This window comes from Podarcis erhardii (assembly GCF_964252035.2).
Source record: "Podarcis erhardii genome assembly, chromosome: 9".
NCBI lineage: Eukaryota > Metazoa > Chordata > Lepidosauria > Squamata > Lacertidae > Podarcis > Podarcis erhardii.
In genome coordinates this window covers 61,689,774-61,717,434 of record NC_138512.1, presented here as the reverse complement: position 1 = coordinate 61,717,434, position 27,661 = coordinate 61,689,774, and the positions used below count along the sequence as shown (strand labels likewise).

The 27,661-nt window shown below is 41.0% G+C and overlaps 1 protein-coding gene across 3 annotated transcripts in view; it reads right to left on the bottom strand.

The window, feature by feature from the left end:
• The window catches only part of UNC5C (unc-5 netrin receptor C), a 306,008-nt gene that overhangs the window by 36,450 nt on the left and 241,897 nt on the right, over positions 1–27,661 (bottom strand). The window contains exons 6-11 of one of the 3 annotated variants that reach the window (XM_081876731.1): positions 24,567–24,734; positions 22,085–22,246; positions 8,423–8,479; positions 5,145–5,336; positions 2,118–2,462; positions 23–110 (exon numbers count right to left, since the gene is read on the bottom strand). In XM_081876731.1, the coding sequence (XP_081732857.1) occupies positions 23–110; positions 2,118–2,462; positions 5,145–5,336; positions 8,423–8,479; positions 22,085–22,246; positions 24,567–24,734 (1,012 nt within the window). Of the gene's footprint in view, positions 1–22; positions 111–2,117; positions 2,463–5,144; positions 5,337–8,422; positions 8,480–22,084; positions 22,250–24,566; positions 24,735–27,661 lie in introns of all 3 variants that reach the window. The other 2 variants (XM_081876730.1, XM_081876732.1) reach the window with 2 other exon arrangements.

Below are 27,661 nucleotides of genomic sequence, written 5' to 3'. Positions count from 1 at the left end.
TGTAAGCAGAGCCTTCTTTTACCTCATGTTTTCTTTTCGGTGAACTGTCACATACATTTCATAGACTCTCCCCTGGGGAACGGCCCCTGCAGGAATCAGCAAACTTACTCCTGCAGAACAACAATGAGAGAGAGAGAGAAAAGCAGATAAAATAAAGAGTGGAAAAGAAAGGCAGGCTGACCTTTTGAGGAAGAAGCTCGGGAACACATGGCTCTGCATGCCAAAATCCCACTCAAAGCAGGGTGCTTTATGGCTATCTTGATGCTTTTACCTGGCGGTTTATTACTTGCTGATGCCTCTTCCGCTTGTCTCCAGCAATGAAGGAGTCGGAAAAGGGGGTGTTTTCCCCCTCCCTTTTTGTTTTATTTAAGGAACAAGCAGATGGCTGCTCTGTTGCTTACATTGTAAAAATGAAGGAGGGGGAAACAACAATTACATCTACTATTCCAAACAGTAGTAATGGGATCATTTCCCTTGGCAATTCTCATTTAATTAAACTTTTAGAAAGGCCAGCAAAGCATTGCCCCATGAAACAACAGGAGCATTTTTCTTCTGCTGCCCAGAAGATATCAGTTTATCTGGTCATCATCTACCATTTAGATGTGGTAGTCAGTCCTGAATATTGTTGAATAGGGCATGGGGAGTTAGGAATCACTCCAAACCAGATCCTAAAATAAATGAAGGAAGTTAATGGAAGGAAAGTTTCATATCTGTTCAGCAACCCCTTGCCTCCCAGCCCCACCCCTCACTTATCTCATGTTCAGGAGAAGAACTATAACAAACAGATAGAGCTTCTGCTTTCTTGCAGAAGATCCCACGTTCAACCCCTGCTTCCTTCAGGTTGGGATGGGAAGACTGGAGAACCACTGCCAGTGACAGTGTTGAGCTAGCCATTGCTCTGACTCTGTATAAGGTAACTTCCTAGGCATTTCCCTATGTTTGTTCAGGAGGGCCTCCAACATCCTGATAAGGTGCTGTTGTTGTTGTGTGTGGGGTTTTTTTTTGGGGGGGGAAGGGGAAGGGAAGCTTTCTTTCCATGACCTTCCTTAAATCAGTATGCAATATCACAGAATTATAAAATCATAGAGTTGGAAGGGACCCTGAGGTTCATCTAGTCCCTGTAATGCAGGAACATGCAGCTGTCCCATACAGGGATTGAGCCTACAACCTTGGCGTTATCAGTGCCATGCTCTAACCAACTGAGCTATCCAGGCTACCCTTTTTCAGATGTTCTAAATGGGGGCAATGGACACATAGGAAGGGTGGGGGGGTGGTATTGTGGTAGCATACTCCACCCCAGAGCTGCACACATTTGTGATAATTCCTGAGAGCCTGTATGCATTTAGTTAAATACACAGTGAGTTCCCCCTATACAGCTAGAAACCCTTCCTTTGCAATGCTCTGTGTGCATTTATGTGTACTTCTGAAAATGACCATTATAATCCTGGAAAAAGAACTTTCCCTATTTGAAACCCCTAAATATTGCATAATAACTTTCAAATACAAAAACACATATGTATTGAGGGATTCGATGCAGCAAGAGCAATGCTTTGCACTGGAATCTGCAACGAGAAAAATAAAAATCTTTGTATTCTAAGCATCTTCCTTTCTATCCATAGTGTTTACAGCAAACTGAAACTTGGAATGTCTAAATTGTTTTGTAATTAATTTGTCCTTTTATGTCTAGTGCCAAAAGTGAGGCTTTCTGCCTTGAAGGTTGGTTTGTCTTTTGGTGCTGCATGAAAGAAAAGGTCAAGGGTTCTGAATCCCACTTCACACATGGAAGTTGAGAGGCCAATGCTTCTGAAGGCAATGACTCAGAGCTTTGCAATTTTCTGCTAAAGAAGGCCAGGGCTTTGAGGAGCAAATATGTGTAATAGCTGAATAAACCCAAATTGGAGAAAGCACTCTTTGGTCTAAACACAGAAGATATAGATTTCCAAGAGTGACCTAAATAATTTTATTTGCTGGGGTATGTGTGTGTGTGTGTGTGTGTGTGTGTGCACACGTGTGTGCGTGTGTGCGCGCACACACACTTTAAACCATATTTTTGGACACATCAGTCAGTTTTAAAAATAAATTTTAAAAAACCAACTACTGTATTTGAAGTCACTTACCTGAATTTGGTACAATCAGATGACCTCCAAGAGAGTTAAAGGTGCTAAAAGCAGTGCATGATGGGTCTGTCTGCCGTGCAAGACTTTGGTTTTTAATGTTTAATGCTTCGTTATCCAGCAAGGATTGAGTGATCTGCGGGGAGAGTTTGGATGAAAAGTCGGACAGCTCATCCTGTGGAGTGACTGCAGCCGAATTGTTGTACACCTTGATCTTCAAGTTGGGAAGTGGATCAAGAATGGGTGAATTGGTCATTGGTATTTTATCTGACACATCATGCAAAGCGTAGACGGGGCCTCTGTACATGGCTGCAGCAGAAGTGAGGTCTGGAGGCACAGCTAGGAGGTCTGTGTTAATAAAAAGAAAAGTAATATGGAAATGATTAGGCATAAGATATACTCTTTACTAGGTGCAATATTGGCTGGAGTTAAAAAAATAATGTGGCTTTGTGGCAGATGAAATCCAGGATGAATATCAAGGGTAGCTAATACGATGCTCTCCAGATGTTGAGAACACCAGTTTAGGTAACCCTGATTTACATGGAGACATAGAGAAGACTGCTTGTCTAGGGAAAAAAAGTTCCTATTCCTTACTTGATGTAATGAGAGGTGATAATCACTGGCTTTTAGCTGGATCCATATGATTTACATCCTTGTTTTTGTCAACAGGTTAAAAGGAAAATTCATTCTAATTGAACATACTACTGGAAATAATGAAAATAAAGGAAAGTATCTCTCTAACCTTAAAGAGTTCCTCTTTTTACTATACAAGTCAAAGAATATTTCAAAAACTGCAACAACTCCAAAGCCTGTTTGAAAGGAGACTAATGCAATTCAGGAAAAAATGAACATCCCTATTACTCTACCAAGTCTCTGAAAACCAACAATTTGTTTGCATTAGGTCAGCAAAGCTCCAAAAACCCAAGAGTAGACAAATCCCATTACTTTTAATATTGGTTTTAGCAGCAGAACCCAAGCTCAGAATTTTGAAAACTGTATTTCTCTTTATGAAGCCAACAGCTAGCAATAATGAAACCCCAAATTCATGCCAAAATATTAGTAAAGTTTTGAAGTGTGAAACTCAGAATTATTTTTCTTTCAGCTCCTGCCAAGTATGCTTCGTTATTTATAATTGTGTTTCTGAATGCAGATTCTCTCCCCTCAGTACTAATTTTGACGCAAGTTTGAAAGTGCCTGGTTCATATGTCCTTTGTTTGGTTATATGAGATTTCTATAGTATAGAAGTAAGTGTACCAGTAAATGTTTAATAATGATGGTGGTGATGGAGCAATAAGTCAGGACTGGATTTAAAGTACAGTGGTGCCCCACAAGACGAACGCCTCGCAAGATGGAAAACCCGCTAGACGAAAGGGTTTTCTGTTTTGGAGGCGCTTCGCAAAACGAATTTCCCTATGGGCTTGCTTCGCAAGACGAAATGTCTTGCGAGTTCCTGCGGGTTTTTCCCCCTTTCCCCCCTTTTCCTAAGCCGCTAAACCGCTTATCAGCTGATCCGCTAAAAGCCGCTAAACCGCTAATAGCGCTAATCCGCTAAGCTGTCAATGGGCTTGCTTCGCAAGACGAAAAAACCGCTATACGAAGAGCCTCACGGAACGGATTAATTTCGTCTTGCGAGGCACCACTGTACTGGACAGAGGGCAACAGTTGATAAGGCTATAGTCATGGCAACTGGAGTCCAACTCCAAATTTCTCTGAAGGAAATGTTCTCTGTCATACTTTTCATGCAAAATGCTGACTGCAAAACATCAGCCTATGCAACCAAATGGAACAGGAAGAGGAAACAGAGAATTCCAAATAACTATGAAATCATGTACTTTATCATTCCTAGTCAGGACTGAATTGTTGCCTGTGGTATCTTCTTGAGTGTCTTCTGCAGCAATGATTTAAATGAATCCTTGGCAACCAAACTGCAGCTCTGCTAATCTTCTGCCTTGGACAAAACTCTGGCTACGTTTACTTCCAACTTGATTTAACTTTAATTTGCAAAATATGATTTCTTTAAAGAAAAAAAGAATTGCAGCCTCAGCATGTGCTTTTCATCAAGTGCCAAGAGGCTTACATGCCTTCATTTTCTGAAGCATCATAGCCACAAATATTTATGAGCGCAATCAAGCCTACGGGTCAATTTATATCATCAATGTATTTCCCACCTCCCTGGGCTGTAGGCTGCAGGTTGAATGATCTGAGGCTGGATTTGGTCCTGGTGTCTCCAAACCCTGTATCAAAAACAGACTCCTGATTGAAGAGACTTACCATCTAGATTTGCCACAATGAAAGGGAGACTAATAGGTTTAAAATGGGATTATGGAAGATAAGGGAAGGTAAATTGATAGCATTCAGTGAAAACCTACATTCTGTCTTCATCCTGTTGATTAATTGCTGATCCATAATTACATGACCTGCCTTTTAGCACTTGTCCCAGGAAACAAATACATATAACAAAATGAAAACCTTATTGCATAGCTCAGTCGGTAGAGCATGAGACTCTTAATATCAGGGTTGTGGGTTCAAGTCCCGTGTTGAGTAAAACATGGGAGGACACTGAAGGGGATTGGAGCAGATGATCCTCATGGTCCTTCCAATTCAGTGATTTGGTGGATGAGGCCAAAGGACCATCTGGTCCAGCATTCTGCTCACACAGAGGCCAGTGAGATGCACATGGGCAAGACCTGAGTGCAACAGTGCTCTCTCTGCTTGTGGTTCTTAGGAAATGGTATTCAGAGGCATACTGGCTCCAAGAGTGGAAGGAGAACATATCAATTATAGCCATTGCTAGTCTTCTCCTCTATAAAGTTGTCTAATCCTCTTTTAAAAGATGGCCATTCAAGTTACTAGCTGTCACTAAAACTGGTAGGAAGATGTATATACATCCATACATCCATACCTACAGATAAATTTTGATTTCTTATAGGGTGCTAGGTGCTAGGACAACTTCAGGAAATGTACTGTAATCCACATGGCCCTAGAGATTGTCTTTTTATGGTCAATGTGAAAGGCCAAAGGGAAACTAACCTTGCCTCGCAGCTTTGATATTAACAGGCTGAAATCCACCATTTAGCGCTGAGGAGTCTATAATATCTGACTCAAAGTCCCGGTGGTTCTTCCTGTAGATGAATAATGCGACGATCACTGAAATAGCCAGGCACACGATCACGGCTATCACAATCCCGACATAGAGAGCTACGTCATCTGAATCAGGAGCAGCTGGGGGAAAAGTTGGTGGGTTGGGGCAGAGAAGCATAAAGTATTAATTACGGTCTCAAGAATGTATGAAAGCGTACTTATACATTGCTATCCTTTCCTACAGATGCATACTACCAGTTTTATAGGTTAATTTAAAAACTACTTCAAAAACTCTCCACTTTTAGTAGATATTTATATTTATTAAAAATAATTCTCATAGCTGTTTTCTAATTCTTCATCTATGTTTCTCTCTTTCTTGTAAGGAGGTAGAATAACATACTGTTTATAACCGGATGAACAAGGCAAATTTAATCAAAAGAGGTATTCACCATAGCAGTTCATGGTGAAATTATCAATGCTAATTCATCAAGGCATGTGATCATAAAACAGACTCTCTTTCTTCCTCCCCTGCCCCTTACATTGAATGTTTCACTTTTTAAAAAGCAAGCCAACCTTAAACTAAACAAGTACAGAAAATGGCAGTCATCTTCCGAATCTGATATTCATCAAGCATATTTCTTAAGGGAAACTTATATGCCAAAATTCCATGGCCTGAAAGGGGGCTTAAGAGCACATAACTGTGTCTTCGGTTAATCACAAAGTTTCCATCAAGATATTCACTGTGATTGCTTGTGTAGTTTAGAATTCTCCTGCATACACACACAAATATTCAGGGACGGATCTAGGATTAGACAGAGTGAGGCAGCTGCTTCAGGCAGCAGATACTGAGGGGTGGGGAGGAGACACAGTTGTGAGTGCCATGTGGCCTGCCCTGTACCCCTTACGCTGGCTGACTGTCCTTAATCGCAGGTGAAGATACTTTCCCAGTACTGCAGTAAGATTCAACTGCCAACCCAACTGGTTTCTGTATGTCCCATTGGGAAGGGTGCCATCTTGTCTTTCACCTCAGGCAGCAAGATGGCTTGAGATGGCCCTGCAGAACTCTCTTGTCTGCCATAAACAAGCTAGCAATCCACACCAGGATCCACATATGTGGAGAATTGCCCCCTCTATTGAAGGGACAAGGAAAGCTCCATGGGCGCTCCCATGATTAAGGGGCTGTGGGTACACTGCTGCTGAATAGCACGGTATGCTTCCTTTAAAGCAAGGCTGGGGAACCTATGGCCCTCTAGATGGTGTTGGGTTCCAGCTTTCATGCATAGCGCAGTAGGAATGATTGCTTCAGCAGAACATTTCCTAAATTGTCAGCTAATCACAACTGAAAGCTCATAGCTTCCCAATGCCAGCTCTAAAGCCATGAGTGGACCAGCCATTATGGAAGCTCTGCAACACATCAGGAACCTGATGGAAAGTGTCACACAACTGACAAAGAAATGTTTCCTACAGGCTCCTAATCAACAATAAATAAAATATCAAAATAACTGATTTTTTAAAAAGCTCTTTTTCAAGACTTTGACTTGAAGGCGATCTTGGGATTTAAGCCCCCCTCCTGCATTTATGAGCAAATGGACAGAATTCAAGGGGTTTGCCATCTGCCAAGCAGAAGAAGCCTACAGCAGCTGCCCAAAGAATTAGGAAAGGCTCAAGAGTTTCTCCTGCCTCCAGTGGAGGCTGACAGTGACAATCCAGTCAACTCTACAGATAACAGCAGAATAAGTAGAAATGTCGTCATGGCTTGAAACACATACTGGACTTAACTTTGGGGATGGAGTCTGAACTATATGCACAAAGCAGGGTAATACAAGCTGAAGGACTGCCTTTCTCCCCAGCGCATCTGTCCATGCATTAATAGTGTTTGAAGGTTCTTCTTCAACCCTCTGAAGTGAGGTGTCTGGCAACTGGTGGCAAAGTCTTTTGGAGCTAATGTGTTCTAGCTCTAGAATGCTCTGCGTACTTTAATGTCTTATCAGCAAAAGTTTGGTCTCTCTGTGTGTTCCTAGATCATGCTTCATGGTCCTGCTCTAAATGTGGCTTTATGCTGTTGTGATTCTTTTACTTTTAATTTATAGGACAACTTTTTAAACGGAAGGGCGGAGTTAATATTGACTCAACAAGAAAGAAAGCAATGTACAGAACATATCTGAGTCTCTAGAATGTTTCACATAATATTATCCCATGAACCCTTACAAAAACTCTGTAACATAGGACAGTACTATTAAGCTCCATATTGGGGCAAAAGCTTAGAAACAGTAGTTTGCCTACCACGTTCACAGCTGAACTGAGCTAGAATTTCTCAGCTTACTCACTTTGCTACATTTATTCTCAGAATTCAGTACAGATTCAAGTGTTATAAAAACCTCTAAAAGCAAGCCAGGATTTTCAGTAGTTTTCCTGAGGGAGCCTGTCCAGCTTGTGAGAATTTTCACTATCTCCATGTAACACATCTCCTTTGCTAATCCCAGTGTAATACTTAATGCCACTCTTTGCACATACCCTCCCTCAAGGTATCTTTCCAAAAGGCTTAAGTATGTAACACAAATTTGATGCAGAGTTTTGATGTAGAGAGGGACAAAAATCCCACCATTATTATTTTCAAGCAGGCTAAGATTAGGAAATACAAACACATCAACAATTTTTTAGCAAGCCACTTTGCATTCTTTCTGTATAAAGATAACACTTTTCTAAGAGAGAGAGAGAGAGAGAGAGAGGGAGAGAGAGAGGAAAACACACTTTTTTTGTTCTTTGCTTCCTTTAAACTCCTCAACAGAGTCCTAGCTACACAGCTGAAAATGGAGAAATCTCCAAGAAGGAATGATCAAGTTCAATTTACTCTGTGCTAATGGAATTTAAAGGCTCCATTTTGCAAATGTTGCCACTTATTTTATTCAGACTTCTCAAACAAGAGTAGAAGCAAAATCTGCCAACCATATATTCCCTCTTGCGAGTTTCTCTTCCTTAATACAAATCACATGTATGCAGCCATGTTATGCTTCCTGTTCTCCTGCTTCTGAATACACTTCTCTAAGTCTCTTGCTTCCACATGTTTTCCTGTTGTCCTTTTCTCATCCCATTATCTACACTGGTTTCTTTAACGTAGCAGCCAATACACCTCTTTAAAGCTAGCAAAACACATACAAGTTAGGCTGAAAGTAAATCTTGGGAGTAGGAAATTGGTATCTAAGAACATAATATCAAACAACACTTACAAGACAATCCATATTCATTCTGGGTTCTCTGTTCGGTTGAAATAGGGTAAATGAAACCTTTAAAAGAAAAAAAAGATGGGAACAAAATCAAATTAACAAAGGGAGCTTTTTTAAAAACAAAAACCAAAAAAACCAAACAACACATGAAGAATGGTTTAATTTAAAAAGAAAAAAAGGAAAAGGAAAGGAAACCCATGGTACTTTAAAATTCTGATCCAGCACACTATTATAATTTTGCATCTCCTGTCTGCTCAGGAGCCTCACTAAGAATTAATAAGTAGGCAGATTGAATTTCAGAGCCAAAAATCGGTCTCGAGTCACTAACTTTGGAGTGCTTAAAGTCTTTCTTTTATTGAGCATAAACTCTAATGGATCTAATTTATTTCAGACATCAAGGGTCATTAGCATATGGAAAGTCTTCTTCCCCCCAATCCTTGCCATATGCTTTAATTCCCAGGACATGTTCAGTGGGGCTCTAAACAGTTTTTTTTATTTAATTATAGTAGCTTGCTGTTGGCCTAATAGAACTGAAAGAGACCTGCCGTCATTGGTCAGAGGTTAAATACCCATTTACAGAGAGCTCAGCCCATGCAAAAGCCTCGTTCCCCCTGCCCCCCCTTTCCCCTAGATTTCCGGGGAATGGTTTTAACCTCCCCTTTAATAGAAATCCAATAGGAATTCTCCAGGGAGCAAGCAATTTGCCAGAGAGTTGGAAATGGAATGTGTTCCATTTGAGATCATTAGAAAATCAATAGGAGCCTTGAGATTGTAAAGTAATTTATTTTAGATTTTGAAGGCTTTGTGTAATATTGACAAAATCATTGCACAATTCACATTTTTTATCCTAGAGACAAATAGCAAGAAAAGTGACTTTCTTCCTGATTTCCTGTGATAATTCAATGCTTCTAGGCAATCTGCCCTGTGGCTCCTGTGACAGAGAAAAGCTGTTGTTGTTGTTACTTTGTGCCAATACAGACATGATTATTTGGAAGTAAGTTCCTGCTGAGACCAATAGGACTTACTCCCAGGCAAACATGATTAGGATCAGGGCACCAGCTAGAGTGAATTTGGCTCCACTTGTGTTCACAAAAACAACAACAACACCCTGTGCCTAGATAGAAAAATACTGCAATGTTGGGCATGTGGGAAATAAAATGTCTGAAGACTGCTAGAAGTTGCTACCATTTCTACATGTACATCTCAACTCCTGGACTCTAAAATATGGGCCTATGCAACTTCAAATGTGTGGATCAAGAAGCAATTCAAACAAAGCAATACTAAATGGAGGACATGGTGTTTTGTGTAAGGTAAAGGAACTGTAAAAGATACTGCAATATGTAAGAATTAAGATTTTATGTGGCTAGACATATCTTCTGAGTTCCCTGTCTATAGAGATGAAGCAGGAACCTTCACTGTACTCTTTTTGTCACCTGCTAAAACATTCTTGTTTAGGTAAGTCAAACCAAATGCTTAGAAAGTTGAGGTAACTGTAAAATGTTTTAGTATTTTAACTTTTGTTTGTTTGGTTATGAATTTTTCTTGAATTTATTGTTTTATCTTTTCTTGCTTTGAGGTTTTTTACAAGCAAGTTGTGTATAAGTTTTATGAAACAAGCGCATTGTAGACACCTTTTTAGCTTTGGCCACACTTCTCAGGCATGTGTTTTCATGACTATCACTTGCAATCCCATAACAGTCCACCATTTTCAGCCTCAGACCACCATGAATATGTTAGTGGAAATAAGCAAAGTGGACAAAAGAACAGACTTGGCTTCTCAACTTTACACTCTGACCCTTTCACCTGTGCTAATAATTCTATTTCCCAGTCAATACTGCAGAAAAGCAAAAGCTCAAAGGCTGTGGCTCAATGGCAGAGCACATGGTTTGCATGCAAAAGGTCTGAGGTTCAATGCACAGCATCTTTAGCTATGGCTGGGAAGGAAGCCTGTCTGACACACTGGAGAACTAGTGTCAGTCAGTGTTGACAATACTGAGTTGGATGGACCAATGGCCTGACTCGGTATAAAGGGCTTCCTACGTTCCAAGGGTGATAGTGCCGCAAGGGTGACAGAGTGAAATCAGATCACTATGAGACCCAAGAGTTGCTTCTAAACTCTCAGTAGATTAAATGTTAATGGCCGGGTTTTGTCTCTTTCCATACATACTTCCTGTTATTGGGTTTGGCTTCTTATTAATGAAAAGGCTGAACCATTCCATAACTTAGATTTGCTTTCAGATTCCTAGCTGATTCACATTACTCCCGCACAAGGTGCCAACTTGAATAGCTTCCCAAGGGAATGGACAAATTCATCGAGGATAAGGTTATCAATATCTAATAGGCATGATGGCCATATAATACATCCAGTGTCCGGCAGAATCCGGGACCAGGGAGAAGAGTCAGTGGAAGAAGATTGGAAAAAATTTAAAGTATATCTTCAAAAATATTGTAAAATTAAGGACTGTTAGAAAGATGTTGGAAAAAGAAAATTAGATGGTTTTGGTTGAAATGACACAAAGGACTAAGTAAAGACGAGTTGAGAAATTGATGAAAAGAGAGGATGTTAAATTGTAATATGTTATGTTAAACTACTTAAATGAAAATAAGGTTGGAAGGATTTGCTGAAACAATGATCTGAATTAGAATACAAAATTGGGAGGTGAGAGGAGGTCAAGAAAATAAGTAAAGGAAGAAAGTTATGCAAAGGATTAATTAGTTTTTTCTATTTTTATCTTTCTCTTTTGGTGTTGTTATGTCTTTTTGTATTTTGTATTTTGTAATTTTCTTTTCTTCTTTTTGTTATTTTTAAATTTTGAATAAATATTATTTTTTAAAATATATATATATAATACCTCCAGTGTGAGAGGCAGTATGTCTCTGAATCTCAGTCGCTGGGAATCACATGTGGGGAGAGTGCTGTTGCACTCAAGTCCTGCTTGTAGGCTTCCCATAGGCATCTAGTTGGCTGCTGTTAGAACAGGATGGTGGACAACATGGGCCATTGGCCTGATCCAGCAGAGCCCTTAGGTTTTTATTAGGGGTGTGCAACATGTGGAAACCATCAACGTGGCAGCCAGATAGTTCACAAAGTCCTGTTCACTAGCCAAAGACTGTAATGTGAAGTGATGTATTGCCTTATGAAAGAACCATTGCAGAGTAATCCTACGTCAATTCAGCTATAATACCTTGAGCTCAATCTAGCACACCACAGGCCCAGTGCCCACATGCAGAACAAGGCCAAAGAAAGCCTTGATTCAGCTCTCCACTGTTAGAGTTTGTGCATGGGCACTCAGTGGGAGTTATGCACAAGTCTCTAATTCCCTATAGTGGTCTGATGCTCTGAATATCCACATGCATGTGCCACAGGGAAAGGTGGCAACACAACGATATGGGATGCCCCATGTAAATCCCTCTGTGCTCTAAACACAGCAGGCTGGATTGACCCCTTCCATTTTCAGGGAGGTCAGCACACACATTTGGCTGAGAGCTACCCAGCACTTGAGTGGTCAACTAATGTCAGATCTCATGATGCAAGCTCAACATAAGACTAAGGGTGGGGTGACCATGTAGCACAAACCACTACCATTAAGTGTAAATGGTGATTTTGCTCTGTGTCATTAGGAAGAAATAACTCTACTTCAGTATATGTTGTTTATACGTATCAACTGAACGCAGGCATTTTGAAAAAATGCTCATGGGTGATTAACATAACACCCCTTGTAACTGTTTATACACAAACACTTTTGATAATAGGAATTTACTTTAAATCAGAAACTTTAGCACCTTTCTGAAATTACATTTTAATTCAGAATATTAATGGGTTTGGGAGGGGCAAGGAAATTATTTGGGGGACACAAACAATCAGTGTTTGGTGTCAACTGCTTCAGAAGATGTGAGCCTGGCCATCTCTCTTTAGGGTTTTTCTGTTTAAGAAATAAGAAAGGACATTTTCTTCAGATAATGAGGCAAATCTGCTGAGATTAGTACCTGCAATAATGAAAAATGACTTTTCTCCCAGCTTCAAAGTGAGAACAGTGCAAAGCAGGGATTTGTAGTCTCTCCTCCTTGATCTATTTTGCTCACAGTATCAGCACTGCAGCCTGGCAAGTACCTGAGGGACTTCAACTATCATTGCCACATTTCTTTACTAGGGTAAATGTAGAAAAAAGTGCTGCTGAATTTGACTCCACAATAGTTGCTGGCTCTGTTGATCTGTGCCTGGAGCAGCTGGTGTCATAGTCAGTAACTTGCTTTGAGGGGGAAAAAAGTAATTTAAGATGCCTCAAGTGGCTTTTGATGAAACAAAAAAAAAAAAATTATTTTCAAAGGTTCTATCAGTGTTTGTTGCTAACTTCTTGTGTGTTTACTGTAGGAAAAGTTAAAGTGCTGTTAGTTCGACACTTAGTTTCTTCCTTGCATTTAAATGAACATCTCAAATTATTTGGAGGGGTGGGAATTATTCATTCCAGTTTTAGGAAGGAAAAAGTAGGGCACAGCTAGACTTAAGGCTCTGTTGAAACTTCCATTATCATTTATGGGTCCCCCCCCTCCTCCCAATACTGACAATAATTTTTCTAAAATCCATTTTTGGCTCCATTTCCAGTTCTCAACTTTGTAACACTGAAAGCTCATATTGAAAATGGCATGATGGTCAAAGCAATATAGAAATTGTGGTGTGGTTGTGAGGAGCACACCCAACATAGGCCTCAAGTACTTGCAGTGAAATCTCATGAGACAAAAGCAAGTCATGATGGAGATTATAGTAGGGGTTTTTCCTCCTAGTAAGCCAAATTAACCAGAAACTTAAATGCCTCTTGGCATTTAATATGCAGGTTGACATCCAATGTCACACCCGCAGACTTCCATTCATGAAATAGTATTTCCCTTTCCAATTCTCACCTTTGCAGGCACCGATTACAAATAAAATTAGTTTGGAGTGTTGGAGGCTGGTAATTATAGGTATCACAGGTGCTTGTGGAAGAGGAATTTAACCCTCCTTCAGTCCTATGATGAAAGTTAACTTTATTGCCTTTGACTGCTGCATTTCCAATAATTATCAGCTCCTCCCCCAATCTGATATTTGCATTAAAAAAACCCTGAACTTTAAACGCAAAGAATCATTTAGCAATCATGTCTAGTTTGACCTCAAGCATAACAAAATTTGGCACAAAATGCAGCAGTGAAGTATCACAAGAAAAAGCTCCCATTATGGGGGGAACTATTTCTTTCTGGCAACCACTGGAAAGAACTCTCCCACTGAAAACTAGGTGTGGGCAAGGTGGGGGCAAATCATTCCAACATGCATTTGTTTTCATTTTTAAAACTTTAATGTGTTTCATTTCTTATTCTACGAAAGCATTTGTCCTGTGACAAAGTTCACTGATGCCTGAATTTTTGAATTTTATTGATTTATTGATGCTACATTTTATGTTGTATTTTATGCTGTTTTTAAGTCACATTTTAATCAATGTTTTATATTTGCTGTTAGCCGCCCTGAGCCCGGTTTTTAAGCTGGGGAGGGCGGAGTATAAATAAAAATTTATAATTATTAATTTATAATAGAGCTCTACGGGCTGTAGAAAGACAGAATGGACAATGTTTTCAAGGTAACTCCTAGTAGGATTTTTAAACATTTTTTTTAACATCTTAATAAAAAAAGCTGGGGAGGGCGGAGTATAAATAAAAATTTATAATTATTAATTTATAATAGAGCTCTATGGGCTGCAGAAAGACAGAATGGACAATGTTTTCAAGGTAACTCCTAGTAGGATTTTTAAACATTTTTATTAACATCTTATATTAAGTTTTTGTAAGATTTATGTGGCATGCAGGACAGCTGCTGTTCATTCTAAAAGTCTATCTTGGGGACCAGAACCTGAGCTGAGTAATCTTTGATTAAGTGTAGTCAAATTTCAATAAATCAAGTTCTAAAGCACACTAGACCTACCCTTCCTCTTTAGTAGATTCTGCATGGATCTTTCCATACTCTGTTTTAGTTATAGTGACACCATTTACTTATGACCATAATGTTATATCAGCTTTTTTTTTTTTAATCTAGATGGTACAGATTTAGGCTGCTATCTGGCTCATATCATTCGCTCTTCCATCTTTGATACTCAATAGGGAAATTTTGCATGCATGCATTTGAATTTACAGTGGTACCTCTGGTTACGAACGCTTCAGGTTAGCTCCACTAACCTGCAAGTAGCTGCTCCTGGTTGTGAACTTTGCCCCAGGATGCGAACAAAAACCGCACGCCAGAGACCCCATTAGCAAAAGCACGCCTCAGGATAAAAATGGACCTCCGGAACGAAGGGTGAGGCTCGAGCACCATACGTAAGCCGCTTGAGCGGGGCCGTCATTATCGGCGCCACAGATGTGCCGCCGGGTGGTTTGCCCTGCCCCTGTGGATGGTTTGCCCCACCCCTCGACACCCTGCCCCGGGTGCCGGAGAGCCTTCCTTCACCACTGTGTACAAGTTCTCATTCATTTAGCGCATCTGATTCCTAAAAGCCACATAGATCAGCTCAGCAGTACTGACAGCATAGGCTTTGTATGCAAAAGGTCCCAAGCTCAATCCCTGGCAATTCAATGCATAACTGGGATAGAATTCTGTTAAAAACCTGGGAGGATGACTGCTGGTCATAGGTAGCATTGAGCTAGATTGAGGTGGGTAATCTCCAGTCCATGGGGGGACCCAAATTGGTCCACCAACCCTTTCTTGGCAAACCACACCCACCTGCCGCACACCTGATGTCATCTGTGATGTCAAGTGTAGGGCAGGTATCAATGTTGCTTCAAAGGAACCTGGGAGCTTAAAGTGAGCTCCTGAGTACTCCTTTGCTGGAGCCAGATGTGCTTCCACGACCCATCAACTGATGCACAGATCGAGCGGACTTTGCACCAGAAGCAGGAAGAGTATTGCAGCTTCATCAGAAGTTTGAAATCAAACTACTCCCTCCTCCTGCAGCCAGTGTGCCTTCCTTGCAGTCGTTAACAGTCATCAACAGGTTTACCACACCTATAAGCCAGTCACCCATTCTCATCACCCTTCTGAGTAATACCCCTCCCCACCTTCTCACTATATAGAAGGGTCTGGTGACTTCTGTTTCAGTGTATCTGAAGAAGTGTGCACGCACACGAAAGCTCATACCAAGAACTAACTTACTTGGTCTTTAAGGTGCTACTGGAAGGAATTTTTTTATTTTGTTTTCACTATGGCAGACCAACACGGCTACCTATCTGTAACTTCTGCAGCCAGTGTGCCTTCAAAGAGGCTCATCACCTGACATCATTATGACATCAACTGGCATCATTTGGTCCATGATGGTTAGGGATGATAAAATTTTCACCTGCTGAGAGGGGGAAGTTCTCCACCTTTGAACTAGATGGGCCAGTGTTACAATGTCTTTATCTAATAGCTTCCCATGTCTACCTTGTTCAACCACTATCACACATGTGTCCACACAACAGAGGGGGTAGTAGATTGTGGACCTGGCCCAATAAGGCAGCCCTGACACAGAAGTAAATTATGTTAGTACAGAAACATGTTGCCCCCACGGATCTTTGTTTGCATGAATGCTTTCCTGCATATAATTTAGTGCTTGAGTGCCATATCAAGTACAGAAAGCCCCTGTGTGCATGTGCTTTGCATCTGGATGGTTGGGAATGTGATTATGCAGATAGGCAGGTATATTCAGAGTGACTTATTCCATTTTAATACAAAGGCTCATTTAATTCCTTTGTGTGCACTCAAGAGGGTTTCACTGTGATGATCTTCCAAGAAAACTATTTTATTTTTTGCTTTTTTAAAACAACAACAAAACAACAACAGCAAAAGCCTCCTTTCTTGCTTACTGCAAGCTAATCTGCTCAAGGGCGTGATAAGTTCACATCACTAATATTATGATCTATAATCCATTATAGCTTTTAAAATAAGCACAGAGGGAATCTGAACACAGATTGCATAGGAAAGGCCTGACATGACCACTTAATTATGCAGGGCTATGTGTGTTGCCAGATTAACATTGTGTTGTAACATTACTACAACACAAAAGACAGAGTTGTTAAATTAACCTTTCTTTCCCCTCAAGGAACAGCTTGGAGGTCAATGTGCAAAACATAGAGAGAGCAGCTCCTGGAGAGCTATGACTAAATCCATAGCTCAGGATTTATGGGCAAGCAGCCTGTTCCCCTGGTATGTATGTGTGTGTGTGTTCATGTGTGTTACCCGTTGAAAAAGCAAACAAAAAACAGCATCATAAACAGGACTCCCTGCTTTAACTTGGATGCATGTTTTAAAAAAGTATTTGCACATTTTAAAGTGCTACCAGTCTGCACGCTAGTTAGTGGAGCATTAGGCTTCTTCATACAACTAAGGGATTAATTTGGCCAGCAAGGAAGACTGAAGCAGTAGTTCACCTAGATTAACCTTTGCTGCAACCTGAGTGGTATTTTGGAATGGGAATCTGGACTAGTCTCAGTCTCACCTCTGACATACAGTATTAGCAGTTTTAACATTGCAGGCTTGCTGTAAATCGGGTCCTCCCTTAAAGAGGACACATGTTGCAGAGAGACCTGGCAACTAAACCCTGTGTTGTGGGTGGGTTTGATTGAATAGCCACAACAGCCAATTGGTAGGTCCCTTGATGCTGGGTTCAGTCAGGCCAATGGGTCGCAAGCTAAATGGATCAAGGGACCTATATATACCTATGCATGTGACCCAGAACTTCCTCTTTCGGTGCGTGCATCGGAACACCTGCCCACCTCTCCCTATATTTAGGGCTGTGCGCTTGACCTTGCTATGCCGTCGTGTGTCGTCTGTCGTTGGGACAGGGGCACGGCAGGAATTTTTCCCACTAGGCTGATGCCATTTGGGTTTCGCCTGCCACGTAGCAAATCGTCACAACTTGTAAGATTGCGCATAGGCACTGGTTCATGTGATAGGGATGGGAGAACGCTCTCGCCATCCCTATGTGAAGGGTATTCCGCTAAAGGAATCCAGGGACTCAATGGTTTGGTCAACCCCTGTGAGGGGGTTGTGCCCGTGCCTAGGTCCAGGGGGGCATTTGGGTGGTGGAGATAGCTTGTTTCCGGCTTTCCGCTTATCCAGGTGTTCACGCTAGGCTGACCTATGCTGGTGCCCTGGGTCAGTGCTACCTGCAGCAATGCAGGGAGCTAGTTGAACCAGAGCCTATGCAACCACTCACTTGCTGTAATCAATAAAGTTGTGGCCTAAATTCTGCCAAAAACCAAACCAAAATTTGAGTCTTGTCTGAATTTATTTAAGGGGGAGGTTTAAAGGTCTGAACACGCAAACTACTCTCTCTCAGCACAGCCCTCCAACCTGCAACTGAGATATAACTGAGACTGACACTACAGGTTTTGCTGCAATCTTTTGTGGCTGCTTGGGTGGATGACCTAGGGCATACTTGTGCCTAAGCCCAGCACCATTAAAATCTTGGAATTCACAATTTTTATTGTCATCTCTCTATTCTGTCCTGTCTTATCAGTATGAATAGAAAGAGACTCCTCTCTCGCTCTCTCTGTGTGTGTCTTTCTCCTTTGCTCTTCTTTGCTACTTGATTCTAAACTCCCTTCCTACCTGGTTGTCTGTCCCCCCACCTTCAGTCAGTCTCCATTTTGGATTCCTCCTGCCTTGGGGTTCCCATACTGCTCAACCCTCCTGATTTAAGTAGAGTATCCCAGCTTCTGATTGCATCCTGGAATGTCCCATCAGCTGACTCACGCACAGGGGGTGCCATAATAATGATGTAGAACAGTGTGTGAGAGATGGGGATGGCAAAATTTTAGTGTAGCACAGGGCACCACTGAAATTTGAGAGCCCAAGGTCCACCACTGAAGGACAGGTGGCAATTTCAACAGAAGTGGACTGCAGTGAAGCTACAGATCCATGACATAAAAAAATAATAATATATTCCTCTGAAGTTGATAAAATACTTCATGGTGTGAATTGATCTGTTTTCCCCCCACTCATAAAAGTAAAGGGACCCCTGACCATTAGGTCCAGTTGTGACCAACTCTGGGGTTGCAGCACTCATCTCACTTTATTGGCCAAAGGAGCCGGTGTACAGATTCCGGGTCATGTGGCCAGCATGACTAAGCCGCTTCTGGCGAACCAGAGCAGCACACAGAAACACCGTTTACCTCCCCGCTGGAGCGGTACCTATTTATCTACTTGCACTTTGACGTGCTTTCGAACTGCTAGGTTGGCAGGAGCAGGGACTGAGCAATGGGAGCTCACCCTGTCGTGGGGATTCGAACCGCTGACCTTCTGATCGGCAAGTCCTAGGCTCTGTGGTTTAACCCACAGCGCCACCTGCGTCCCCCCCTACTCATAGCATACTACTATTAGTCAAGGATATTATTCAGCTGAAGTGATTATGTTGCAATCCCATGAAGACAAATCAGATTTGGTTGCATGACATCACTAAGCCAATTCAGAGTTAGGGCAGAAAGCTTTGCCCTCGCTCTGAACAATTTTGGTGAACACTTTTGCCTCTCTTTGCAGCCCCCGATGCTACCCCTCTGCCTCATGCTGAGCATAAACATGGAATGCCTGAATAAGGCTTGTATATATGCAAAGTTTATTTTGCATGTAGAAAGTATGCTTAGGAATGCAGCCTTATTCTCCTGCTTAGGAATAATTTACTATTTTGTATGTGAAAATTGCTTTTCCTTCAAGTAACCACAGGGGTCCAACAATGAGGTCTAGGGAGGAAGTAGCTCTTTGTTTGGAGGTGCTTGCTCACTCTAGATCCAAAGTTCTCTCCACAACAGGTTGGTGGGGTGACACCAGTGCTCAGTTATATATATATATATAATGTTTAATGCACATGAAAATATGGCACATGTAGAGGTAAATAAATAACTCTTCCGGATGGCAGATGGCCAGACTTTTAATGTGCCTTACAACGCAGACAGTGGCTGAGGCCTAATTAAAGCCATTACAATAATTATTAAATTATTGTAAGGGCTCCAGCTAGTAGAGGTTGTGTACTTGGGAGGCCTTTTCTAATAACAGCAGTTCTAAATTTTCACTACAGCTAGTTTTATTTTCCAATTCAGTCTTGCTGTCTCCCTCTCCCTCCCTCCCTCCCTCCCTCCCTCCCTCTCCCCCTTCTCTCTGAAGGCACGCTGACTTAATGACTATTCATCCTTTCACGTTAGGGGGAAAATACTAACTACAGAATAAGAGAGTGTGTGTACTGGCAAGATCATTAGTCTGAATAAATGTGACAGCCAAGTTGCACCAGAAATACCACAGTTAGCAGTAAGCAGAAACTACAGCTTTGGGTGAAAAATACTATAATTATGAGGGTTTGAGGGGTGGAGGGGCTCAAGGAAAGCTCCACAGTTTTTATCCGCAAAGAAATCGATAGCAGTTCTGACTGCTTCTTTACACAGGAGTAGGGCTAGGTGAATGAAAGAGCTTATTGATTTGCCTGAGTGATGTTACTGTAGCAAATAATGGACTGGAAGAGAAAAGGCTTGTAGATACAAAGCAATGTTTTTTAGGACATCTGTATTTATTTATGCAGCTACATATCCCTGGCTGTGTATAAGAGGATTAACTTCTTCTATATGTGTATTCTATCACAAGTACATTCCAGATGGCTAAGATCTTCCATTCACTATTACTACTACTTGGCCCAACATTACTCACCTAGCTTGTATCTGAGGAAAAATCTGAGGAAGAATCTGAACCCAAAGCCAGTATTGTGAATTGGACCAAGTCATGAAAGTTTCCATCCTATGGCTAATAATATAGGTTCGCATCCAATAGCATAAAAAATAATATACTATCTACATAATAATGACATTCCTATAGGGCTCTTATTCTTCAGTCACATAAAAATCTCCCTTCTCCAAAATATTTCTGCTTAAATGACTCTGCACGCACACAAAGATGACACACATCTGTCTAAATATAATCTGGCAGTAAAGCTCTGCTCGAAATGAAGGAGATATATTTCCTTGCTAATTTGTCATAATGGTCCATTCACACCAGCAGAGTTATATGTACATTATCTCTTCTATCTCCAAGACATACTGTCAGGAAATTAAGTTAAGAATAGATATTCCCCTGCCCCCCACTCAGTATTACAAAAATATGCTTCTTTCTAAAGTCATAAGCTTTTTGCCTCCTTCCCATACACTGATGAACTGGAGACAACCTTGCAAGATGGCTGACAAGAACAGATATTGTCAGATAAATATCACATGGAATTATTTTTTGTTACCTTTGAGGTAACGTGAACCAAAAAGGAAGGGAAGGGGAAAGCATCACCCTAAAGTCTTTGCAGTGCTTCAAAAGCCTTCACGATCTATTTGAACAGTGGTTATATTTGGGCAGAAAAAGTTAATGTGTGTTGCCCATAGGCAATGATCACTCTTATTATACCATTGGCCCAATGAAAACTGTCCATTGTATACATCCTATCAGTACAATCCTATGCATGTTTATTTGGAAGCTTGTTCAAAAGGTTTCGACTCCTAAATATGTGAGCCTATCAGTGCACATTTACCTTGGAAGGGTTGTAGCTCAGTCGTAAGGCATGCACATTGCATGTTGAAGGGTTCCAGATTCAATCCCTGGTATATCCAGTTTGTGCTGGGAATATTCCCTGCCTGAAATCCTGGAGAGCTGCTGGCTGTCAGTATGAAGAATCATGAGTTAGATCAGGGTTTCTCAAATTTGGGTCTCCAGCTGTTGTTGTTTTTTTGGTACTACAATTCCCATCATCCCTGACCACTGGTCCTGCTAGCTAGGGATGATGAAAGTTGTAGTCCAACAACAGCTGGAGACCCAAGTTTGGGAAACTCTGAGCTAGATGGAGCTGGTCTCACTTGGTGTACAGCGGGTTCTTGGATTCCTATTTGGAAGAAAATCCCACTTTGTTCAATGGGGCTTAATCCCTCATAAGTGTGCTCAGGATTGTAGCCTAAATGAATATGTCATGAAACAAGTATTTAGGAACAGGAGCCAACAGAAATCTAGTACCATGAACCATAATCTTTCCTTTAAAAAAATCCTCATGCAGGACTAGACCCACAACAATCCCATAGAGGTATACACTAAGCAGAAACTAGCACTTATCTAGTAAGGTTGGGAACTTTAGCCCAGCCAGTGCCTGAAGGCACTTCCAGGCTGAGATTTATTCAGGTTGCAGTTGCACTCAAGACCTAGAAGACACAGAAGAACTTTGCCAAGTCTCATACTGAAGCTTGCAAGTCCAAATCCCAGGAGGGAGAAATTAAGGTGAGGGGGAAATCAGTACAGGTGGCAGAATAAATAAAAAATATATTTGAAGGATTTGCTGTTAAAACCCTCATGCAATTGGGCACTTTTTTTAAAAAAGGAAGCATGGCCTCCCATGCTTAGCAAGCTTCAGTCGAAATTCTTCCCAAATGGAGCACAGAGCAAGACTTTTTTCTGAAACTTCTGCCAAATGTTTTAAATGCAGGATTGTGGGTTTCCCACCCACCTCTGTGTTGTCATAAAGTGGAGGGTCCTTTTTGGATCCACTCCAGCAATATAGTATGAGAATATTGAATCTTTAATTGTTTTTAATTGTTTCAGTGGGTTTCTTTCTTCTACAAATCACAATGCCAGTGTAGCTGCATTCATGTACTTCTACTTACTCTGCATACACAGACCATCTGTGCAGTTCTTGGACTGTAAGACAAGGCCTTCACAGTCTTTCCCCCCGTTCTTTGGTGCTGGGGCCATGCATTCCCTCCTGCGCCAGTGGGTACACTCTGTTCCGCAGGTAGACCATTTACTCCACGGTGTCCACCTTCCATCTACTGCTCCAGAAAAAAGTAAAAGAAAAATAAATCAATCAATTTTGAAGGGGAGGGAGGCAAGAGGTAGAGATGTAAATAAAGACTTGTTTATAAAGTCTTTTTTAAAAAAACAACAACAACAACCCAGATGTGAATCTGCTGTGCATGAAGAGTGGTACAACATTTGAGAAAGCCGATATCTTATTTATCCAAAATACAGATCATGCAATATCAATGATATCTGAAGAAGTGTGCATGCACACGAAAGCTCATACCTAGAACTAACTCAGTTGGTCTTTAAGGTGCTACTGGAAGGAATTTTTTTATTTTGTTTTGACCATGGCAGACCAACACGGCTACCTATCTGTAAATGATATTTATTTTAGTCTGAAAATACTCTGAAGCCTATATTAAAGGGCTTCGTTTCAGTCTGTTTCTGGACCATTTGCCTTATTTGTTTAAGGAACAGCCTAGATTGTGGGGGTGCCATGCTGTAATGAAGTCTTACAGTGATCTGACATTAAATTCATATTGCTCAAGGACAGCAAATTCCACCCAGAAAGCTGCTAGCGTATGTACATATGCAGCCCTTTCTATTCGGCTACTAAACCCTGATTCAGTGGACACTTCCAGATTCCCACTATTTGTTGGGTGGGATTTAATGCATCCCAGAAAATTCAGGTTGTGCAAACTCGGGTGGTACAACAAACCCTCTTCCAAATAAAAATCTGTAATTTTTACAGCAAAGAAAGTGAAGGAGAATGTGGTGGGATAAGAATTGCTTGACACCGTGACATATAGCATCACTGCAAACAAATAGGAGGAAATCTAACAGCTAACATTGTATAACACCTCCACAAACTTTGTGCGAACATAAATCATGTTTAACATCCAATATGAAGCATATATGGAAGCAATCAGTGACTCTGATGCGGTCACTGACTTCATGATAAGATTGAGCCCAACTATCCACAGTGATGACTTTCTGCTTTAACAAATGCTTGTAGTATGAGAAGCAGCAGTCTAATAGCAAGCTGCTGGGCTAACACCCTCATCATTAGAGTTTGTGTCACTCATTAGATTTAATAATCCTGATTAGCTGCACCATAATTCTCACCTGCCACCCCATCCAAACACACAAGATTTGAGCACAGATGCAGAAGTGACACTAAATTTCCGACACTCCTTGACCCCAAAACACTGTTGCCCTTAGGCTGTTTCCTCTGCCAAACATGCTCTCTGATTCTTTTGCATACTTGGACAACATCAGCAGTATCACAAGCAACTGAAGCACATAGGGATATGAGAAGTTGGACACTTGCCCTCTCTTTGTCCATCATCTTAGAGCCCTGCATAGCAGTGCACTAGGGAGAGAGACACAGTGGTCTTTGAGATTTGTAGTATTCCAAGTGCTATTGCTTAGGTTACTACAACTATCAAGGGCCACAAAGTCATGGTGAAAGATGGGGAGGTAGACAGACCTCCCTGTCTCCCATTTCTACACATACTACTGCTGTTCATGTTGTCACTGGCCAGGTGTGTGTGTGTGTTTGCTGGGTCTGATGGAGATAGTTAGGATGGGTCATTTTCAGAGACTTGTGTTGGTTCAGAAAATTATCCAAGTTCTTTCTTTGTGTTTATTTTGTTTTGCAGAGGTGGGGGTGGAACCTCAGATTATTTCAAAATCAATCCCAAATGAGATGTGGAGAGTTTACCAGTCTCTATTTATTCACTATGTTCTTTACTAGTCAATCTATAGATTGCTTACTATAAAAAAAAATATTGTTTACAAAAACAAAATATCTAAAATATGCTTTAAAACAAAATATATTGACAAGTATTCAAAAATATCAAATCTCTAGTCTCAAGTCTTTGAGCAAAGTGACCAAAATGTAGCAAGAAGGGGGGAAAGTTCCCCTACGAATGCCCTTGTTTGTCCTGGCAGGTAAAAAAGTCTTCACCCAAGAGCTTAAAATATTGTTTTCAGCTTTACTGCTCAGAATCCTTTTATATACTTAAATTCCAGTTTACTTCCAGAGATTTCAACAGAGCTAAGAGTTAAGTCTCTTAAGATTTTGAGCTTTGAAATGTTACGTAAATTGCAAATTACAAAGAACAGAGATGGTGGGTAAGCTTTGTGCAATAATTGGAATGAACCTACTGCTGTTTGCACACCATTCTGTGCATTTATATAACAGAATGAAACATTTACCCACTAAAAGGGAGGGGAGGGGGGGGGGGACAAGAAAACAGTTATCTCCCAAAAGCTTGATGCTAGAAGAACAAGATGGAAACAAAATATACAGAAGTGGACCCATCAGAGTTATATTTGACATACCTGGACACAATGTGGTACAAGCTATTTTCTGCAAACTTTGGCCTTCACAGAAGGCACCTCCATTGAGTGGAGCAGGGTTGGTACAGGTTCTTGTGCGCTTCTGGGAGCCTTTTCCACAACGGCTGTTGCAGACGGACCACTCGGTCCAGGTTGACCATCCTCCATTGACTGAGAAGACAGAGAAATAGAAAAGGCTCAAAGGCAGGGTATATAAGTCAATGAACACTGAGATTTCACAGGAATCCTAATGCTTTTACTATTTCATGTACTGTGTTGGCCTCTTTATTAAGCCAGGTATGGTGAATGTTGGAGCTTAATCGCTTTAGTTATCTATACACATGAACTGGTGCTTCTTAAAAGCCTAAGCTCTTCACTCTTATGTATTGCATGCAATTTCCCTTTTGGTTTCCAACAGCCTGCCAAAATCCTCAGTTAAGTGCACCACAATTAGGGTAGTGATTCAACTGATCTTTATTTCCATCCCAGCTGATATGTGGAACACTGGCACACAATTTATGAATTCTAATTAAATGAATCAGAAAATGCAAATGAGTAATGTATCCCTCCCCTAGTAGATGTACCAACCCTAATTACAAAATTCCTTTTCTAAGGGAGCATTAATTCACAACTCTATCAGTTAACTTTTCTCCCCCTTTCCCATTTTAAACAGCGTTTATATGGCATGCCACTAAAATGCACCCTTCCCAGAGATAGATGGACTTCCAGGCTGCTCTGATGAAGCTCACAATTGCTAGGAGTAAGGGACTGTGCTATACTGTTTTAACTGCTTTATCTGTTTTATTTTTATTATCTTGCCTGGTCCCAGGCAAACATATTCCTCTTCTTGCAGACCTTTGGCTAATTAAACAATCTGTGGCCTTTAAAACTGTGTATGTTGGGGTTGTGTGTGTATTGTTTTAATTTGTTATTATGGAATATATTTTTACGTTTTCATATTGTAAACTGCCCTGTGATCTTCGGATGAAGAGTAATATAGAAATTTAATAATTAGTATAATAATAATAATAATGCTTACCACGTGACAACAGCCTGTTGAGAATTCTGCAAGTTGTCCTGCCTTGAGGCAGAGAAAGCTGATAATGAATGCAACCACATAGACAGAAAAGGTGCTCTTAGTCACCTCTCTTTCTCTTTATAAGTTCTTTATCTCCCTTTATCTCTTCCCTAGGAAGCCTTCAGATTTCTCAACAGTGGAACGCCAGGCTGCTCTCACATGTTGAATGTAATATGGGGTCTAGGATCTAATTCTTGCAGGCCAAAGGCAGTATTGACTGCATATTCCCACTGGTTCCGTTTTTATGCCTTGGTAATGAAATGTGAAAAAAAGCAAGGCATGGGACATCAGCATTCCACAGTAACAAGAAGAACTAATTTCTTCAGCTCACTGTGTTTTGATTAAAAATGAGAATGTAAGAAGACTCCTTCTGGATCAGACCAAAGACCTACCTAGCCTAGCCTTTGATTTGCACAGTTGCCAACCAGCTTCCCATGGGAAGCCTGCAAGCAGAGTATGAGCACCATCACACTCTCCCCACTCATGTTCTCCAGCAACTGGTTTTCAGATGCACAGAGCCTCTGATACTGGGAATAACTGATATCCAGAGTGACTAGCAAACAAAAACACCATTCTCTACATGCTCTGTTGGAAAACAAAAATAGCTCAGTGGACCTTTGCTCTACTCATTCCTGCACCGGTGCCTATCCTTCTTTGCAGCATGCCATAGGTCAAGGGTAGAGAGCATAAGGCCCTCTATATCTTGCTGAACTTAGCCTCCAACAACCTTGACCACTGGTTTCTGTATAGGATCGAATGGCTGTTTTCCTTAATTCACTGACAGTCTTTGTCATAGAGGTGTGAGCTCATGCAAAAAGTATCTTAGGTAGGCTTATCGAGTTTTCAACTCCAATCCCCTATTCCTCACAGCATTTCAGCAACAGGTGACGAAGTTCCACCTACCTAGTCAAACTCTTTGTGTTTGGAAAGAATAATTATATATAGTGTGTGCTGAGCCTTGCTTCTGTTCCTGCGTGCTATTGTGCTCTCCAGCTGAACTATGCTGTGTGCGTCTGTTGGGCCTCCTTTGTATCACAAATACTGCTAATTAGCTGTATTCAACCATTTTCCTCACAGAAAGAGGAATGAAAAGCCCTCACTGTGACTTCACTGAGACAACTGCTTACAATTAAGCGAAACTGCTGCCCTGCCTGCAAAATAAAAGTTCTAGCATAATCTGTCTTGTAATTAAACTGATTGTGATAAAAGCAACAAGGATCATCTATGGTACCATTAGAGCTAGGTTTTATCCTCACAATACTTTTCTCACTTTAGTAGACAACAAAGGACAGTTTATACATACATTGTTCCAGGCACAAGGAGCCCACTGGGAAACTTCTATGTGGTATGGCAGTTCTGCACTGGGGGCATTATATGTAGGGATGCTTAATAAGTGGATTGCATAGATGGATTTGCCTGGATTTTGTGACGAAGCAGAAAGACTTCATCATTTAGAGGATCAGTGTAGCTTTATGACAACACTGCCATAGCTAGTGCAGTGAAATTTGAGATGCTGAAACATTTGCCAATTGTCCACATGCTTTGTGTTTGGGGAGGAGGGGAAGAGGGCAAGAACCTTTGTGATTTATCCCATTCCATGCAGTGCTAGTCCAAAAAATAGTTGGTGACAAGGTCTATAGACCAGTTTGGGTCATTTGATCTCTCCATCAAGTGCAATCTTTGGTTGGGCAAGTGGCTATTGGAGAAGAGATATCCATTGTGTTCTGCTAGTGTTTTAATGACATTTGATTGCTTTTCAGGATAACTAATTCAAACTGTTTTAATGGCTCACTAGTGTCACTGTTTTTATGGTTATCTTTGTTTAATCTGCAGATTTTGTTATTTGCTGCTGTTGTTTTAATGCTATTGATTAGCTTAGCCACCTTTAGTCATTTGCAAAAGGGCAAAATAAAAATCCCTAAATACACATACACACATGTCCCCCTTGTCCAAGAAGGTCTTTCCAAGGGATATACATTTTAGATGACAGCCATGTGATCATATGCATATTCTGCTTGCC